Source organism: Athalia rosae, chromosome 3, assembly GCF_917208135.1.
Source record: "Athalia rosae chromosome 3, iyAthRosa1.1, whole genome shotgun sequence".
Classification (NCBI taxonomy): Eukaryota; Metazoa; Arthropoda; class Insecta; order Hymenoptera; family Athaliidae; genus Athalia; species Athalia rosae.
Genome location: NC_064028.1, coordinates 3,369,531 through 3,388,781, shown reverse-complemented (window position 1 = coordinate 3,388,781; position 19,251 = coordinate 3,369,531). Strand labels below are relative to the sequence as shown.

Below are 19,251 nucleotides of genomic sequence, written 5' to 3'. Positions count from 1 at the left end.
TACCTCTGTAGAAATACAGGAAATAATTTATTAAGTTTGAGTTATTTTGTGACTTATCGAGGTGAATTAACAAAACTTAAATGAAGCTATACCGATCCATGTGATTTATTTACAAATTAACAGTACACAATGCGTATACAATGGATTTAATAGTTAGCGATTCTTTATTGAGCTTCAGCCTCACTTTCTGCTAATGGTCGTTTATAGGGTCTTGCTTCAGGATATTTATCGGTTAAGAAACTTTTGAGCTCGCCGTGATTAGCCAGCAAACGAATTCTCACTTTGTCTTGATTCCTGAGGTATTCCTGACGCCTGAGCCGAATTTCCCATGACTTCAGTTTTGTGTAAAACGGAGGAAATTTTTTTTTCCGCAAAACAACACGATTTTCCATCACATATTGTTTAAAATCCAGAATTTCACTGTTACTTATTTCTTCTGGTTTCCTAACGACCGATGGCGAAGCTACAACATGTGGAAATTCTCCGGTTTCTTTTCGAAATTCAACTAAATGCAATTTTTTCTCTTCGGCTAGTTGAAGATGGGTTTTCTGTAATGGAAAATATGAAAAGTTATTTACATGGAACATCAGCTATTACTACCAGCTGAAATAATTGGGTCGATGTAGTTTCTAGGAACTTTTCGTAACATGCACTTTGCAGGTAGGAATCAATATTACCTGTTTGAGCAGCCCAATGAAAAAGGCTTTGACGATGTGTTGCACGTTGGTCGATCCCTCGACTTTGGCATGTAAATCTTTTATCCCAATTACTTGGCAACAAGTTTTAATTGCCCTATGACACTCCAAACCGTAGCCTGGATGCTTCTTCTGAACGAAAATTTTCGTCCTCCCAAATTGTGTGTAAAAGTCGTGAAACACTGTGTTGAAAAAAAATCGTCTTTAGCTTGATATTTTTATGTTGCGTCGCAAAGCGATAGGTGGTGCTATTACTGTCAGTTGTTCCATAGTTAATCTACCTGTATGATTGTTATAAATTTCAATATGCAAGAGCCTCTGACCAGCTCGAGTTTTAGCATTTCTGAGGGCTGCAACGGAATCTATGGCCTTGCCAAGTCCAAAGCCAGCCAATCCGTTTCCATTACCAGTTATAACAAATATACTCATTTTCCTTTTTCGACCCATGTTACCGGTCATGTTGAAAACAGCCTTTGATTCTAAGCACCTTGAGTCAAATCCTTCAAAGGTTTCTAAAATATTAAAATATCTACGTATGATTGAAATTTCGCAACAGAGTCAATAGAAACAATGTACTCAAGTTGAGCTGTACTTTCTTCTTGTCGAAAACTAGTCATCTTACCTTCCCCTCTAGGGTCAGGAGGTCCTACGCTTCTTCCCGGTAACTTGTTCCCTGTCCATCCTCTATCTAGGGGATGAAGTTTGAGGGATCTGCGACCAGTCTGGGTGTCGCGTAATCTTATTAGTTTTGCCATACGATCCGGGTCTTCAGGAAGTTTCTCTTGCTGAACAAGTTCTTTTCCACGCAATACCGGTGAGGTCAGACCTGGCCATATTATATTAGCTTGTCCGAAACCAATTATTTGACCTCTGTTCAAATTCTTATTCATCCTTTTTCCCTTTCCTCTACCTCGTTTTCTACCAGCGTTACTGACACTCATAACAGCCTTCCATAGTGTTTCACCAGGTCCTTAATTACAGAAACAATTCAGGTGATCATTAGATTAATTTTGCTCAACTTTCCTCCAGTCAAACAATGCAACAAGTATTATGTTTAACCTACGTTTATTGAAGAAGTTTGTGTACCGAACAGTACAGGTCAGAGGGGATTGTGTTTTCAGAAGACTTTCGGACATCGACGTAGCCAGACATCGTTTTGGTAATTCCAATCCTGAAAATTATACTCGAGGTTACATCATGTGAAAATTGTGCACAGTTTCTATGTTTTGAAAATTTCAGAAGAGAAAATATACTCTTGCGTTTACCATGATTAAACATGCGGACCTGCAGTGCGGTTTTTACAACAGTTTCATATGCACGTAATAATCGGCAAGCCATGTTGCTGGCTTAGACCGAATCTTCAAGGAGACGAAAAACCAAGGATCTCCTGACGATCATTCACTGTCTCGGGTTAAGTCACGTGTAATTATATTCTGGAAATATTATAATATTAGAAAGAGAGATATTTGTTATGAATAGACAGTCTCAAAATACTCTCGAAAGTGTCTGCTGCACATCAAAACTTGCGAGATGCAAGACGCGACCTTCATTGCTTATTGGAAGCACATGTTGGAAGCATTTGTCCGTTCAGCCATCTAGCGTCATAAATTCAAAAAAATTAATTTGTAATTCAATTCCATATTTTTCGCAGTGTTTTAAAAATTCGATTCTTTAACCGTTGACTGATGATTGGTCACTTTGTTATTTAAACCCTCTTTCGATATGTTTTGACGTCATATTGATACCCCATCAAAGCCCTTTAATAAAATGGTTAATTGTTCGTACAAACTTTCAGAAAAATCAAAGACTATGGGCTTAGCGTTAGGGCAAAAAGTGAAATGTTTTTAGAATACACCTTAGGATACTTTTCTAATAAAATCCAACCTCAGAAACACGAATGAGTCCAGTATATTAAGCAAGGAGTAATATTTTTGGAGATAGCTCAATGTTTGCGCAGCCGCAATTTTCATTTATCATGTATACTCATCCTTGTCCGATTTGATTTCAGAACACAAATGATCAGCCCACGATGCAATTTGGCCCCTCATCGGAAGTACAAAACCATCCTCGAAACATCTACGAAGCCAATCATCATGTGTTTGAAGAAGATGATTTACATGAATAAGTTATGATGTGGACATGATTGCCTGAGATATATTATTCATTGTCAGAAACTAGAGATGGTCAAATTAGGATTACTATTCACACTATTTTAACTCGTTATATGCATATGAGAATGAATGTACCTGTAAAAATGAATCCATAATGAGTATACCGATATCCTTGAATGTATTCTTTTGCCGTTGCTCTATCAATAAACGATAAGTACTATGGATACATGATCCCTGCGTTTGCTATCCAACACACCCCTATACGCCTCATCCACTATCCTTATTGACAGAATACATACACTCATACATTTTCGATAGAGTGATACATTCGCATATTTGAATGCAGTGATTATCAATCATGTTTTGATCATTTGCATGCAATCCTATTCATATAGCGTATGATAGGGAGAGCGACTGATTGCTGGCAGGACTAAATATATACCTGCTTGTATTCAATAATTCAATCATGCTTCGATACAAACCGAAACCGATAATGTAGAGCTCTAGAATACCGGCCCTGAAAATGCAAAGTTTCCCGAAAAGTGGAAATTTGTATCAGGAGAACAGGAAACTCGAAGAGGTATTCCGACACTGGGTGCCTCATCCTGTGTGTGCATTCGACCCTGTGTATAGAATCTCTTTCGAAATTTTTTTTTTTTTTTGGTATCAGGAGAACAGAAAAACCGAAGAGGTATTCCAAATCCGAAAATAAAAATTTTCGCCGAAAACAAAATTTTGTATCAGGAGAACAGAAATCCTGAGGAGGTATTCCGAGACCGGGTGCCTCATCCTGTGTGTGCATTCGATCCTGTGCATAGAATCTCTTTCCAATTTTTTTTTTTTTTTTTGGTATCAGGAAAACAGAAAAACCGAGGAGGTATTCCAAATCCGAAAATAAAAATTTTCGCCGAAAACAAAATTTTGCATCAGGAGAACAGAAATCCTGAGGAGGTATTCCGAGACCGGGTGCCTCATCATGTGCTTGCCTTCAATCATGTGTATTCAATCTCTTTCCGAATTTTTTTTTTTTTTTTTTTGGTATCAGGAGAACAGGATACCCGAGGAGGTATTCCAAATTCGGAAATAAAAATTTTCGCCGAAAATAAAAATTTGTATCAGGAGAACAGAAATCCTGAGGAGGTATTCCTAGACCTGGTGCCTCATCATGTGCTTGCCTTCAATCATGTGTATTCAATCTCTTTCTGAATTTTTTTTTTTTTTTGGTATCAGGAGAACAGGATACCCGAGGAGGTATTCCAAATTCGGAAATAAAAATTTTCGCCGAAAATAAAAATTTGTATCAGGAGAACAGAAATCCTGAGGAGGTATTCCTAGACCTGGTGCCTCATCATGTGCTTGCCTTCAATCATGTGTATTCAATCTCTTTCTGAATTTTTTTTTTTTGGTATCAGGAGAACAGGATACCCGAGGAGGTATTCCAAATTCGGAAATAAAAATTTTCGCCAAAAATAAAAATTTGTATCAGGAGAACAGAAATCCTGAGGAGGTATTCCTAGACCTGGTGCCTCATCATATGCTTGCCTTCAATCATGTGTATTCAATCTCTTTCCGAATTTTTTTTTTTTTTTTTTGGTATCAGGAGAACAGGATACCCGAGGAGGTATTCCAAATTCGGAAATGAAAATTTTCGCCGAAAATAAAAATTTGTATCAGGAGAACAGAAATCGTGAGGAGGTATTCCTAGACCTGGTGCCTCATTATGTGCTTGCCTTCAATCATGTGTATTCAATCTCTTTCGAAATTTTTTTTTTTTTTTTTGGTATCAGGAGAACAGGATACCTGAGGAGGTATTCCAAATTCGGAAATAAAAATTTTCGCCAAAAATAAAAATTTGTATCAGGAGAACAGAAATCCTGAGGAGGTATTCCTAGACCTGGTGCCTCATCATGTGCTTGCCTTCAATCATGTGTATTCAATCTCTTTCGAAATTTTTTTTTTTTTTTTTGGTATCAGGAGAACAGGATACCCGAGGAGGTATTCCAAATTCGGAAATAAAAATTTTCGCCGAAAATAAAAATTTGTATCAGGAGAACAGAAATCCTGAGGAGGTATTCCTAGACCTGGTGCCTCATCATGTGCTTGCCTTCAATCATGTGTATTCAATCTCTTTCGAAATTTTTTTTTTTTTTTTGGTATCAGGAGAACAGGATACCTGAGGAGGTATTCCAAATTCAGAAATAAAAATTTTCGCCAAAAATAAAAATTTGTATCAGGAGAACAGAAATCCTGAGGAGGTATTCCTAGACCTGGTGCCTCATCATGTGCTTGCCTTCAATCATGTGTATTCAATCTCTTTCTGAATTTTTTTTTTTTGGTATCAGGAGAACAGGATACCCGAGGAGGTATTCCAAATTCGGAAATAAAAATTTTCGCCAAAAATAAAAATTTGTATCAGGAGAACAGAAATCCTGAGGAGGTATTCCTAGACCTGGTGCCTCATCATGTGCTTGCCTTCAATCATGTGTATTCAATCTCTTTCGAAATTTTTTTTTTTTTTTTGGTATCAGGAGAACAGGATACCTGAGGAGGTATTCCAAATTCGGAAATAAAAATTTTCGCCAAAAATAAAAATTTGTATCAGGAGAACAGAAATCCTGAGGAGGTATTCCTAGACCTGGTGCCTCATCATGTGCTTGCCTTCAATCATGTGTATTCAATCTCTTTCTGAATTTTTTTTTTTTGGTATCAGGAGAACAGGATACCCGAGGAGGTATTCCAAATTCGGAAATAAAAATTTTCGCCAAAAATAAAAATTTGTATCAGGAGAACAGAAATCCTGAGGAGGTATTCCTAGACCTGGTGCCTCATCATGTGCTTGCCTTCAATCATGTGTATTCAATCTCTTTCCGAATTTTTTTTTTTTTTTTTGGTATCAGGAGAACAGGATACCCGCGGAGGTATTCCAAATTCGGAAATGAAAATTTTCGCCGAAAATAAAAATTTGTATCAGGAGAACAGAAATCCTGAGGAGGTATTCCTAGACCTGGTGCCTCATCATGTGCTTGCCTTCAATCATGTGTATTCAATCTCTTTCGAAATTTTTTTTTTTTCTTTGGTATCAGGAGAACAGGATACCCGAGGAGGTATTCCAAATTCGGAAATAAAAATTTTCGCCGAAAATAAAAATTTGTATCAGGAGAACAGAAATCCTGAGGAGGTATTCCTAGACCTGGTGCCTCATCATGTGCTTGCCTTCAATCATGTGTATTCAATCTCTTTCCGAATTTTTTTTTTTTTTTTGGTATCAGGAGAACAGGATACCTGAGGAGGTATTCCAAATTCGGAAATAAAAATTTTCGCCAAAAATAAAAATTTGTATCAGGAGAACAGAAATCGTGAGGAGGTATTCCTAGACCTGGTGCCTCATCATGTGCTTGCCTTCAATCATGTGTATTCAATCTCTTTCTGAATTTTTTTTTTTTGGTATCAGGAGAACAGGATACCCGAGGAGGTATTCCAAATTCGGAAACAAAAATTTTTGCCGAAAATAAAAATTTGTATCAGGAGAACAGAAATCCTGAGGAGGTATTCCGAGACTGGGTGCCTCATTCTGTGTGTGCATTCGATCCTGTGTATTCAATCCTGCTCGTTTAAAATCTGATCAAGACATCACCTAGTTGCTTGTAGGACTACCAATAAGCATATGCAATCATGTGCAATGCAGAAGTATGGAGGGGTGTTATCAATAAGAATCAAGGAATCAATTTGAAACTGGCTGTTCATTTATTAATAAGTAGCATACGTTTAACAATCACTCTATGAAAATATTCGTTACTGTAATAAAAATCGTTACAATACTATCGAGAAGACGTATATTCCCTATTGTAATGCAATATTACTTTTTTAATCCTAACAATGTAAGACGTGATGACTTATTCATAATTTAACAATTATTAGCTGTATACGTAAGTATTCATTTCCGAATTGAAAACTAATGGATGTAAATGCACTCCGTGTTGAAGATGAGGGGATGTGTTTGAGCGAGCTTTACGTTTTCATACGGACTCTGATAGCCCTTGGTGCATTGCTCGGTGAGTCCGGACGATTGGTCACTCCGTGGTACGTCCCTTAGGTATGTACATCCGACGTTCTGAAAATACTGAAAAAAATAAAATATTCCTATAAGTATTCGTAATAGCTTAATTCCTAAAATTTTGTAAGGGCGGTGTAACCAATTTACACCGGTAAAACGCCGGTAACAATCCCCATTCAACGAGAACAGTGCTCCATACTGTTTTGAAGAGCGCGCTTTTGACTTCGAGATCTAACAATGAGTATAGCAGATCGCTGCTACTGGGGACTCTACTGGGCATTGCTGAGCATATTCTGTGGTAGCTGAGGTCCTCTAGTACGAGTACGACCATGGGTCTGTGGGTACTTGTTTCTGGGTATGACCACTAAGGTATGACACCACGATTATCATCAGTGATCAGAACCCTGTCAACTTTTTATTCTGTGGATTCTTTCCAAGGATCACCTTGCCCTCAGTTTTATACATGTTGTTAGGTTTACTCGCAAAGGTGTAAAGAGTTCTACGTTTTCTACTATCCTGCCTTCACTCTGAAATGAATGAAACCGAGGAGCCAATGGAGATGGATTCTAGCCTATCTTTCGAAACTGAGAAGCTTCTTGATCCAGGAGACTCAAAAATTTCCCTCAATGAATTGTGCAAACCAGCTATCATAGATGTAAATAACACAAACCAGGTAAATCGCGTTCCACTGTATTGTTATTGACGTTTTGCCGATATATTGTGCAAGCTACACCTGAGCAGCAATGAACTTGTTGGTTAAAATTCAACCCGTTTCACAAAAGAAGTATCTATTTTTCCAATTTGTTTGAATTGCTTCTACGCACATACATCTAGAGCATCCTCAGTCTGTAACAATATATATTATTCTTAGTCATTCAAAGATTTAATATGTGATATTGTCTATTATCAGGAAAGTCGTTATGAAAATCGAGGTGCTGATTTTACAACTGGTATTGATATATTCGGAGAGGAAGAAAAACTGAAAATGCAAGAGCGTGCAAAACGGTTTGGCCTAACTGAGCAAACTAAAAATTCAATACAAGAGCCGGAACTGTATACCAGGTAGTTAAATACCACTGATGGCTATGACCAACCCTTTAAATTAACCTAATATTTTAAACTCGACGTTGGATTAATTATCTCATGATAGAAGATCTGTCATGTGAAATATAATTGCAAATACCATATTGATCGAATTATTTTCTAGCCTAGGAATAGCTGCAGAAAACGATGCTAGTAAATATCTTAGACTCAATGTTCTGCATATGCGAGGAACTGAAGAAATGAGTACTAAAGATGTATTCAAATATTTTGAAGATTATGCTCCAGCTTCTATCGAATGGATCAACGACATGTCGTGTAAGATTTCAGACACATTTCTGCAATTTGTAAATTACAGTTTGTGAAGGAAAGTGACCGTGACAAGAGTTGATCTTCTAATTAAAATTGAAATCAATTCATTATTTTTCAGGTAATGTTGTATGGTTAGACGATGTTACGGCTGCACGAGCATTGTTGCGTCTTTCCAAAAGGATCCACGGATTATGCGATAAAGTTGAGGCTGATAAAAATATTGCGTCGGAGACAAATAATTTTGATGAGAACAGTCTTGCTAACAAAGAGTGTGTTATCGAGGTTATTGGAGATGATGCGATGGATTGTGTGGAAGATAAGAAGATTGAAAATTCAATAAACATCAAAGATATAAAGTGCCCGCTACCTCCTGGATTATGGAGGAAAGGTGTCGACTGTCCAAAATCTAAAAATATCCTTCTACGTTTTGCTACACGATCTGACAAAAAACAACCAAATGCTGAAAAAATGAGCGATTATTACAGGAAGTATGGAAATCCTAACTTTGGGGGTGAGTATGCTAAACCATTCGACTTTTCTCATATCTTTTTTCCATCTCTGGTCATATAATCAGTTCACTTGGATTTTTGAAATGAGAACAGTTTTAGTGAACATTTTTTGTTCTCTTTATAGGTATTAGAGGAATATTGACAGAATCACGTAAGCGTATGTTCAAAGAATTGAGGCATGGGAAAAAAAGATCAAAGGCTGAGGTTTCAGGGATTCATGAAACAGACCAAAAAAATACGAAAAACCCGTGGGGTTCTCTTTCCCAAAGCTGGGGTGTGAATGATTTCACAGAGGACGAGTTTCTCAGTGGAATTACACCGCCATTGAAAGACCAAGGCACAAGTGTGAAAGAACGTCTCGGCTTTACGCCGGCCGCGAAATTCGATTCGGAAGAATCGGAAAACAGCTCTGAAGCTGAACGCAGTGAAGAATGGTGTAAGAGAAGCAAAGTAATGAGAATGCGCATGCATGCGGACGATGAAGAAGCAAAAGTTCAGAAACGTAGATTACAAATCAGGAACCAGGCAAGTCTGTCTCTAAAGTCGAGCAACCGAATGATCTTGTCATTTATAGAAACCCACTCACCTAATAACTTGCATACATCCTCACTGCATACAGGTGGCCGCAATCGGGACATCCAAAAGCAATGACTTACGATCTAGGCTGGGTAATCCTAGACCACCACCCGCTGTTTTTCGGGATACCATTCAGGTTGTAGTAGCCAACAGCCGAATGAGCGCATCGCATCCTCCAAATGACAATAGATCTGAGGTGAGTGAAATAGAGGTAATTCTATGAATCGCCGTGGACATGTACCGAAATAAAAATCAAATTTTTATGATGACCACATACCTATACATTTCCACAAGGTCAAGAAACACACTACAAATTCACAGGAAGAACCTGCAGTAGAAGAAGAGGATGAAGAGGAAGAAGGAGAAATTGTAGATGATGATAAAGAAATTGGTGAAAATTTGCATGATGAAAGTTGGGGTGGTCATGACGATCAAAGTGAAGAAGATGAGGAAGAGGAAGAAGATAGTGACGAGTCAGAGAAAGAGGTCCAGGGACCAAGGGGTAGTGTGATAAAAGTGGTTCAACACAAGCCCCGGGTAGCCTCAACGGTCTGGGCTAGATTAAACCAGAAGAGACCTGAAGAGAGCGAAACTCTGAAACATAGGTTAGTTCATACTTTCTCGTGTATACAGTTTATTAAAGATCTTAATGCTACATGGTAAATTAATTTCATCGTTTCTCAGACGTGAAACCAAGGGGGATTTAAGAGAAACTTTGCGTGGTGATCTGCGCTCACGACTTGGAAAACAAACTAGAGGACGTTCGCCACTTAGGATAGAAGTGAAAAATGATAAGTATGCAAATGACGATAGCGATTCTGAATGACCTCTTGTTAAGGAAACTACGATATGACAACTAAGTTAGGAACCATTCATTGTAGAATGGTACATGAATGAATAATGTAAAAAGAAGCGTATACTTTTGGAATAGTGGTCACCTAATAAAAGTCAGTGATAAAGGATTTGAATTACATTGATTGGGGGAACTTAGTATCTACATGAGGGGTGATTTTTCTACCAATTTCTTGTTGGTAATCAGGTTCAGTATTTTGAACAGGTTTTGATCTTGAGTAATTTGTCTTGAATAAAATATTATCATGACGTTTCATTTTGATTTTTGACATAGTCACAACAATGCTCACAGTAATATACCATTTTCAAGTATGTCGACGAGCAATATCATACGGTAAATCAGTGTTGTGAAATAGTTCCAATTGTAAATTTCTAGGTAGACGAATTTGAAAATTTTAATCCAAATTCCAGCCTACTTTGCATAATTTGTAAAAAAGTAATGAAATCATGAACACCTTAGATTTACTATCTGTATAGTAACCCGATAATTCGTCCATCATCGAGATATACTCACTTATAAGTTTAACAATAAGTATTTTTTAATACGAAAGTGTGGGCTAAGTTTTAAATGCAGTGTCATTAATGTACGCAATAACTCTGTAAAATCTGAAGAAAAAAAAAAACAAATAAATGAAAAAATGTTAATTTTTCAAAAATAATTGAAGTGTATTATGGGTATGGGGTTAAAAGTAAACCTCCCCCAAGTTATTCAATAAATTATCACGAATCATCGTTCATAAATTCAAAATGAAATACTCATCTAGTTTATGATTGTTTTTTCCTCATTTGCTCGTTGTATTTTTCAAATTTTCATTGAGACATCTATCCTTAAAACAAATCCTGTCAGGCTCAAGATTACGTTCAACTTTGGGATGAAATTTCATTATTTGACTTACAATTAGTTTTCAGTTCGTCATCGAGGTGGAAAATTGAACGCTGATTTCCAATAATTGGCCAATAAAGCCTGTTTATATTAGCACAATAATACTTCGAATAGTAATTTCAATACAATAATTGATAATAATTCAAATACATGTATCTTACAATGATAACAATGATTGGAAAAACTGAGTTATAATGTAAAAGAGTGTTATGCTGCTTATTACAGCGAGTATGCATGTTCAGACACTTATAGCTACATTCATAGACTCGAATGAATTTATCAAAAAAAAAAAAATTACAGGTGTACGTTCAATTTGAATATTTGCCACTGAATATCGACTTCTTTTATTTTGATGTATACGACTAATGATTACTGAATCCGTTAATAACAAATTAATTGTGATGCCTGCTTTTCATTGATGCTTTTGCTACAATTAAAGCACTGATATTACTTAATTTATAAAAATTTAACATCGTGTCCCAGAGCTCAAATTGAACTCACATGGAGCAACATTAAGTCGCTATGTTAATAAGGATGATAAACCCTTGTGCTAGTTAGTTTAAAAAATTTCGAGATAATAGCTCGGCCTGTCCCTGTAGATACGATATGGATCATTGCACCTAATTTTCCTTACGCAAATGAGTTACTACTTACAAGAAATCTCTGATATTTAATATTATTATTATTATTTTTTCCACAAAACGGTAAAAATACGGAATATATTCCGATAATGTCAGATCGAAACCACCTTAGATTAGAGTTGTATCTAGATATGTGCAAGGCTTGCCTTTGATCATAAGATTTGTCAAGCAATTCATTGCATAAAGCACAATGTGATTCAAAGTGAAGTACAACGATACAACGTTTTAGCTATTTAAAGAATAAAGTCGTTAATTCTTTTTTTTTGTTTGTTCTTCTCATCGATGAGGGTAAAATTTATTGGCATAAGTAATGGCAATAGATTTTAGCAGGCACTGGAATAATTTAATTATAAATCCACAGCGGTAATTGTTAAAAAATAACAAACTCGTCTTGAAAATCTATGAATGCAGCTGAACCGTATTATGTAATATCTTAGAATATATTAACAAACAAGACAGAATGTCGTTGCGACAGTGGTTTCAAGTGGTTGAAAAGCCCGCAATAACTGGCAAATATTAGCTTAGTATTATTCATGAAAATGGCAAAAAATTCCAAATTACTACACTATACAATAAGCGAGACATTAATGACAAGTTGTCTATGCTGCACAATGATCAAATCATACACAGAAATCATGAGAGTTATTTAGCAAGACTTGAAACATTGATTATTTCTCCACTAAATGTAAGTATGTATCAGCTTGGGTAAAGCTTAGTTGGCTAAATCAATTTGCAAAAATGACGTTTTGAAAAGCTAGTATTGAACATTAATTGGGGTTTAATACAAGATTTGATTTATTGTGCTTTTTCTTTCTTTCCTTTATTAATTAATTTTTTTCATCCAATGAAAAGCGTTTATCTAGATTATAAATTTTAAAATCAAAGCGTCAGTCTTGTCTGTTAAAAGTAATTTACCAGTGTGCTATTCTACTATTGTACGTATTACTAGAGCCCACTAGGTTTATCAGAAGATAATCCGAAACCAGCAAGTTAATCCCTAATTCATCATATCAAGATATTACAGCCTTTTTTAAATGATGTATAACATTGAAAATCCATAGACGAAATATTTTAATAATATTGGATACAAGATATTATGAATTATCAACAACAACAAATACACATTCATAACGTTAAGTATATTAGGCCAGATGATATTGATAATGTATCAATGTTTATATGTATAATATGATCTATCCTTACTTGCATTCCATTTGCACGTCCAGTTTTAATCTACAAACGACATGGTACGCAAGAATTCATTCTCTTCATACGCTTCCAACTTCCAAGCAACATTTTTGATCCTCAAAATTATACCATAAATATTTTATATAGTTATTTAATATTTTATAATTATATTTAGATCGAATTAAATATTATTAATATATTATCAAAGAGGGTGACTTAACAATTTTTAACAAGAAAATTTAAGAAAACAAATATCAATATAATTTGAAAATCGAACCGGTAAACTCTCAAGCTTATGTGCGCGAGGTGATGAGCACAACAAGAGGTGTATAAGCACTATTAATCAAAATCAGTTGAACTTATTCTTCAAATTATGGGCACATATAGTGATGAAACTGACAAACAAATAACGTATCGTTAGAAAACTGAACATCACGTCAGAAATTCGTCACCACCAATCGCAAATCTTTCATTGGTAGGTTTTAGTCTTTACATCAAAATATTTTAAGGCTTCTAGCGACCGAATGATGATTTCATTTCAAGTTCTGCTTCATCACATACAAAGCAACCTGCTGATGACATTTGCTTTGTTACAAGTAATATTACAACAATGATTTATTTGTATTCCTCAGAACACAGTCGACATTGAATAGTTTAAAAAATGTGGCATAATATCAATACCTCGTCACGATGGCGATTTATATGAAAATGAAACCCATTGAAATTAGTATTTACTGTTGAATTGAAGTGAACGTGATAGTTTTTCAACCAAACTTCAAATTAGGTACTTTAACGTCGACATTCTACTTAGATTGGACATGTTCTTTAAAGCAAATCATTGGAGACTGTCTCGCATGAAAGGTACTCATCTCAATATTGGCGCTCACTGATTTCCAAGAGAATACTAGACAAAAGCATGATGGAAATATAAGCCTTTTAGGTCTTCATACACCATTCATCATTCAACGAAAAACTTTGACTGTTGATAAAAAAAGAAGAAAGATTATTAAATGAGCAATGAGAGCAGCACCTTTTCTCAACAATAACACTGCATCGTTCGCTTACTTTCCTGCGTGAATCAGATGTATAAGGGTTTGTTCCTATGCGTGGTAGGGTCAAATCAAAAAAATCTAGTATAAGTGTACTATATTTTATATAATTGAAAACATTTTTTTCGGCAATAATTTTAGTTTGTTTAACACTGCGTTTGTGAAAAAGATGGATTTACATGGATTATTATTATTTCGTTTTTTCAACTGAACATGCGATACACGTATGCAAAAAATTCTTTTGATTTATTATAACGAAGAGTGTTATCGTATTGAATAATATAGATTGTCATAATCGTCCCACAATAATGGCATGTGCCTAGCTTATTCATGTTTTTTAATCAACTTGCGTCATCAATTGGAAAAAGTTTTTCAATATTTCTTTCTTTATCTATTTGTCTTATACTTAATAAGGTAAACCTTCCATAGATTGGTCTTTTCTGAAAAACTTGTGTTGAAAGATAATAAAACAAGTCAGATTACCTGGAGGTAAGTAACAACTAAATTTGAAATTATTCAAATCATCTTCATTCATTTTCATATGAATAATGTGTGCGTTTATTTTTTTGCTAATCTCAACTTGCACGTGAACATCATCGGTCGTTTGACCGTGAGATGGAGCATGTGTAAGTTAAGATATAAAACATAAATAATCCATGCTCTGAGTCGTTACAGGGATCAAGAAAGAAGCGATTTTGTTAGATTTTCAAGACATTATAACAGTTTTCCTTTAAACGTCTAAAGACCAATCAAAAAAGTGTTCGACTTTGAAAAAGTTAAACTTGATGACGCTGGACTAAGTCAATGAATCACCTGATTCTGCGATAACTTGGATGAAATTCTTACGTTTGATTTTTAGACTTTTTGCGTAAGTCGTTAATAAGTTAAAAATTACCAATAATGTAAGAAAAAATAATGCATTGAAAAAACAAAACTCAAAGACGGCCTTTTCCGGAACACTTACGTATTGGAAATGATATAATAAATAATTTATATTTTTTCTAACGATGACGAAATTCTGGCAATAAAATTTTAGTGATATCCCTGAAAGACCGAGGTCCAGTTTTTCTGCCTATTGCTTAATGTACACTAATATACAAAGAAAAGAAGTACACTTTCATTGAAGAATTTTATGCGGTTTTTTTTTCTATATTAACGCCGCATTATTAATGTCCAAAAAAACGTGTACTGTATTAAATAACGGAATCACCTAATTGCTCAGTAATTAAATCACAGATAGTGCATTACGGTGATCACTGATTCTTAATAAATTTTCTAAAGTAGCGTAAGTAAGTATAATCTATAACTCAGGATAAATAATAATTATTATACAAATTAATATTATGCATTTAATGTGATAAAAATCACTATATTTCGGTAGAGACTGTGAATGTACAAGTGTATACGCATGGCACGGGTGCCTGGCCAACCAATATCTAATTCGCACCGAGTCACCCTACAAACCTTAAACCCCAACACCCCATCTCCGTCGTTAATCGCACTCAGTTTGGTTGGTGTACCACCATTGTCCCTTCAATTACTTTCCCTCACTCAGCAATCTGTGACACCTAGCTGAAAGATCATCAATTTCACATGATAATTACAGCCTATCATCAACACTTGATCTCACCAGAGCGGCAGAAGTCTGCTAAATATAAATTGAAACGTACCACTGGACTACATAGCATTTTCTTGATGGTTTTCCTGGAAAAGCAAAGTTTCCTCGAAAATATACTGCTTCAAAGTTTCTTTGGGAAGATCATCGAGTTCCATGGCGAACTTAAACGGCTCTTCGGCAACGGGCTGCGAGAAATTTTAAGAAATATTAATCATGAATTCAAGACAGTGACCCGAAAAAAAGAAAAAAACCGATTAATTTTGAAATTTTAATAAAGCCGAACACGTAATCGGCAGCCAGTTGTTATAAGTCCATAAGTTCAATTTTCGAGCGCTTGTGTATCTCGGCCTTAGTAAATATTTTACTACGTGCTCAGCTTTTTGATTATTTAAAATCAGCCGTTTTTTTTAGGATTTTTGTTTTTTTGCCACTCTAACGCTGTGAGTAGCATTACACACCTCATCAGCTGGATCATAATACTGTTCTAGATATGGATGAGCCAATGCATCTTCCACTATAATTCGCTTATTTGGATTGAAGGTAAGCATCTTGTCTAAAAGATCCAAAGCTCGCGAGTCAGCATTTGGGAAGAGACTTGTCCATGGAACCTTTGGTTTGTACGGCAAAGATTGAAGGTAACCACGAGCCTGTTCCAGAGATAAGATGATTTATAAGTAGTGGAAAAGTACCGTTCTGAGATAGAATTTGCTATTCAGCTTTGCGGAAGCCTGAGAATCCCCTGGTAATTCAGACTCCATACCTTTTCATTAATGATGCATTCAAGGTCATCGGCGGATGGCGAACCAAGCACACCCAAAATATGGTTGAGTTGATCTAGATAATGTTTACCAGGGAATATGGCTCGCCTGGAGAGCATCTCCGCCAGAATGCAGCCGACTGACCAAATATCGATGGATTTGGTATAACCCTAAACACAATGTTGAAAAAAATGAAACTCATGATGTATAATCACTGCACTTGCTTACTAGCTACACTATAGTAATTTGGATCGATCAATAGTTCGTTTTTAAATTAGATATTTGCCACAAGATTTTCAATGTCACGCCCTAAAACATAGCTAGTTCTTACTATTGTTTGCTTTGTATAAATATTAGGTTTTGACATGAGACGATGCCAATTTTTTAACCACATTGCCTTTCATATATGTAGAAGTTGGTGTAAAAGCCAACCAGCTGTACAGTGGTAGACCATGTTAAAAGAGTGATTATCATCCCATCTCAAACCCGTCACCCCAAATGACTTATTAGTATTAATGAGCACCTTTGAGTTCAGCATTATTTCTGGTGCTCGGTACCATCGAGTGGCAACATACTCTGTAAGGAAGCCTGCATGATTATGATCAGGATCAGCGACTCGGGCGAGTCCAAAGTCGCAAATTTTAAGGTCACAAGTGGTGTTTAACAGCAAGTTACTGGGCTTCAGGTCTCTGTGCAATACATTCGCTGAATGAATATATTTCAGTCCTCGCAGTATTTGGTAGAGGAAGTAGCATATGTGATCGTTACTAATGGGCTGTAAACATATATAAATTCTCTGCTGATTATTAACAGTCCATTGTGTTAAACTTGCTAACCAATCGAATTAAGAGCGATGTTCCACTTAACAATATGCCAACAGATTTTCAGAAACCATTGACATTTTTTACCTGAGTCTTGAGTAGCTTGTACAGGTCAGTTTCCATCAGACATTGAACAATGTAAACGTCTTTCATTTGATCTATGGTTGGTGCCCTGAGTATGTCTCGTATGTCTATGATCTGTAAACGAAAATTTGCTCAATGAAAAAAGAGTTTACTGATACCATGTTTTTACAGCCACAGGTTGATAAAACATCAAGGCCAATCAAATTTTTTTCATATTTCTTGAGGAGGTCTCTTAGCAAACTAGCGCAGGCTATTAGAGATTATTGTGGGATTATTTTCATGGCTCATGCGTACTGTGACTGTCCCAGTGACCGACTGAATCTTCTTTGGATTATATTAGAGTGACAAAAAGCTGGACAAGTTTTATAAATCTCTTACATTCTCATGCTTGAACCTGGTGAGAATTTTTATTTCCCTTAAAGTCCTCTGGCTGTAAGTTTGATGTTCAAACGGCGAGATTTTCTTGATAGCTACTTTTGTTTTTGTTACATTATCATACGCAGACCTGAAAGAACAAAAAGTAAATAATGTAAAGTTCACTATCTCACATTGGTCCATGCATAAGGCTATTTGCAAAAACCATATTATTGGTTTTAAAATTCTGGCAAAAAACGTTAAAAGATCAACATTCTCACAAGCTAAAGTTTTTACCAGGATTGAAGAGATGCTTACAAGGTGCATGTGAATTATGTAAGCAAATAAAAGATCATATGTATATCGTATGGCTATAATTAGGTAATACCCCTTGACTTACAAAATATAACTGGTACATGGTAACTAAGGATGTGGTTTGATGGTTTGCTTATCTTAGAATGGAAAATAAGTCGTTAACAGCCAACCAATAGAATCGTCTAAAACGAATTGAACTTACAACTACACCTGGGAATAATTACCACGAGAGTTAACTAATTCCTTCACATAGAGATTGCGACTAGCACATATTAAGGCCGATTATTCCATGACAGTTTCAGAGCTTTAAAAGTGATCGACGAAGATATTTGAATGAACATTGATATGTCTTATGCTGGCTCAATCGTAACAATAGTCATAACAAATAACTCACTATAGTATATAAACAGATATTGTGAACGAGTGAAAAAGTAGAGATCGTTTTATCACTAACAAGTGATACAGATGGCCCTTATGATAGGGTTTTGAATTTCTTCCAAAAGAAGCTACTGATTTCACATATATCTTTTATTCCGTCATCTTGTGATAGTAATGATCATTTCACTGAACAATTATGTGACAACACAATATAATGAGATTTGACAGGAATTTTTGCACATTGTTGATATTGCCTGATGTCAAATGAATTGGGATTCAAATGCATTCTGCATTACGAGGTGTCAAGACCAAACTGCACAAGTTATTTCAAAAATGGAACGCATCGTAACTAATCACATGGATATAGTAGTTAAATGGATAAATGCTAGAGAATATCGATAACAATCGGCGTAACCAGTCAATGATAATACGAAGTAAAGGGGTGTGACGTGAATTTGAATGTCGCGCCAATTAAAAATAATCAACAGCTGGCATAAGGTGTGGTTCGTCGTATTAAAGATAGAAATAAAAGCAAAAAGATTGATTATTCTTGTCGAAATTCATGCATCATCGATATGGTTACAAAGAAATAGAATATTTAGGCTGTGAATAGTTCCAATTGTTTATCTTATCGTCTGACATCGAGGTGTTCAGGAACCTCTGAAACACAACAGTTTCACCACCACGATGTCTGCTGAAAACTTACACAACCATCCCGTAGGCGCCTTCGCCCATGTACGCCAAATTGGTATACCGCGGTCCCACCTCAAACACTTGTCCTCGAACAAATTCTGCGTTGGGATTTACACTTGCCGATCCTTCACCCGCCATTTTGACAACTACTTTGCGGCTGGCGGCTCCACTCGCTCTTCCGAAGCTCGCTATGCTCGACATCCAAGCCGCAACAGCATTCGCGAGCTTTTACTCTTTTCACTATCCGAAAACTATGAACTTGTTATGATCATTATGTCACAGACTCTGCGCACGTTTTTCAAAATTAGGTCCGTCAAAC

General features: G+C 35.9%; 3 protein-coding genes across 4 annotated transcripts; 1 reads left to right on the top strand and 2 right to left on the bottom strand.

The window, feature by feature from the left end:
• Positions 1-81: 81 nt before the first annotated feature.
• LOC105686411 (28S ribosomal protein S5, mitochondrial) lies at positions 82-2,244 on the bottom strand. The gene is made up of 6 exons (XM_012401213.3): positions 1,961-2,244; positions 1,759-1,866; positions 1,318-1,665; positions 977-1,207; positions 678-877; positions 82-548 (listed from the first exon to the last, which is right to left on the bottom strand). Exons 1-6 carry the CDS (start codon positions 2,031-2,033, stop codon positions 165-167), a joined length of 1,344 nt encoding a protein of 447 aa, XP_012256636.2. The 5' UTR covers positions 2,034-2,244; the 3' UTR covers positions 82-164.
• A 4,912-nt stretch (positions 2,245-7,156) lies between these two features.
• LOC105686226 (nuclear cap-binding protein subunit 3-like) lies at positions 7,157-10,806 on the top strand. 2 transcript variants are annotated; one of them, XM_048653401.1, is made up of 9 exons: positions 7,157-7,229; positions 7,334-7,533; positions 7,771-7,922; positions 8,068-8,219; positions 8,332-8,724; positions 8,847-9,247; positions 9,342-9,494; positions 9,593-9,903; positions 9,983-10,806. In XM_048653401.1, the coding sequence occupies exons 2-9, from the start codon at positions 7,393-7,395 to the stop codon at positions 10,122-10,124; spliced, it is 1,845 nt and encodes a 614-aa protein (XP_048509358.1). In that variant the 5' UTR covers positions 7,157-7,229; positions 7,334-7,392; the 3' UTR covers positions 10,125-10,806. The 2 variants fall into 2 exon arrangements, with proteins under 2 accessions (XP_048509358.1, XP_012256289.2); XM_012400866.3 differs by lacking the exon at positions 7,157-7,229 and having other exon boundaries at positions 7,237-7,533; positions 9,620-9,903.
• A 1,920-nt stretch (positions 10,807-12,726) lies between these two features.
• Positions 12,727-19,191, bottom strand: LOC105686674 (mitogen-activated protein kinase 1). Its single transcript, XM_012401718.3, has 8 exons — positions 18,946-19,191; positions 17,571-17,697; positions 17,196-17,306; positions 16,811-17,062; positions 16,290-16,457; positions 15,988-16,176; positions 15,582-15,714; positions 12,727-15,483 (listed from the first exon to the last, which is right to left on the bottom strand). The coding sequence occupies exons 1-7, from the start codon at positions 19,131-19,133 to the stop codon at positions 15,589-15,591; spliced, it is 1,161 nt and encodes a 386-aa protein (XP_012257141.2). The 5' UTR covers positions 19,134-19,191; the 3' UTR covers positions 12,727-15,483; positions 15,582-15,588.
• Positions 19,192-19,251: the final 60 nt, after the last annotated feature.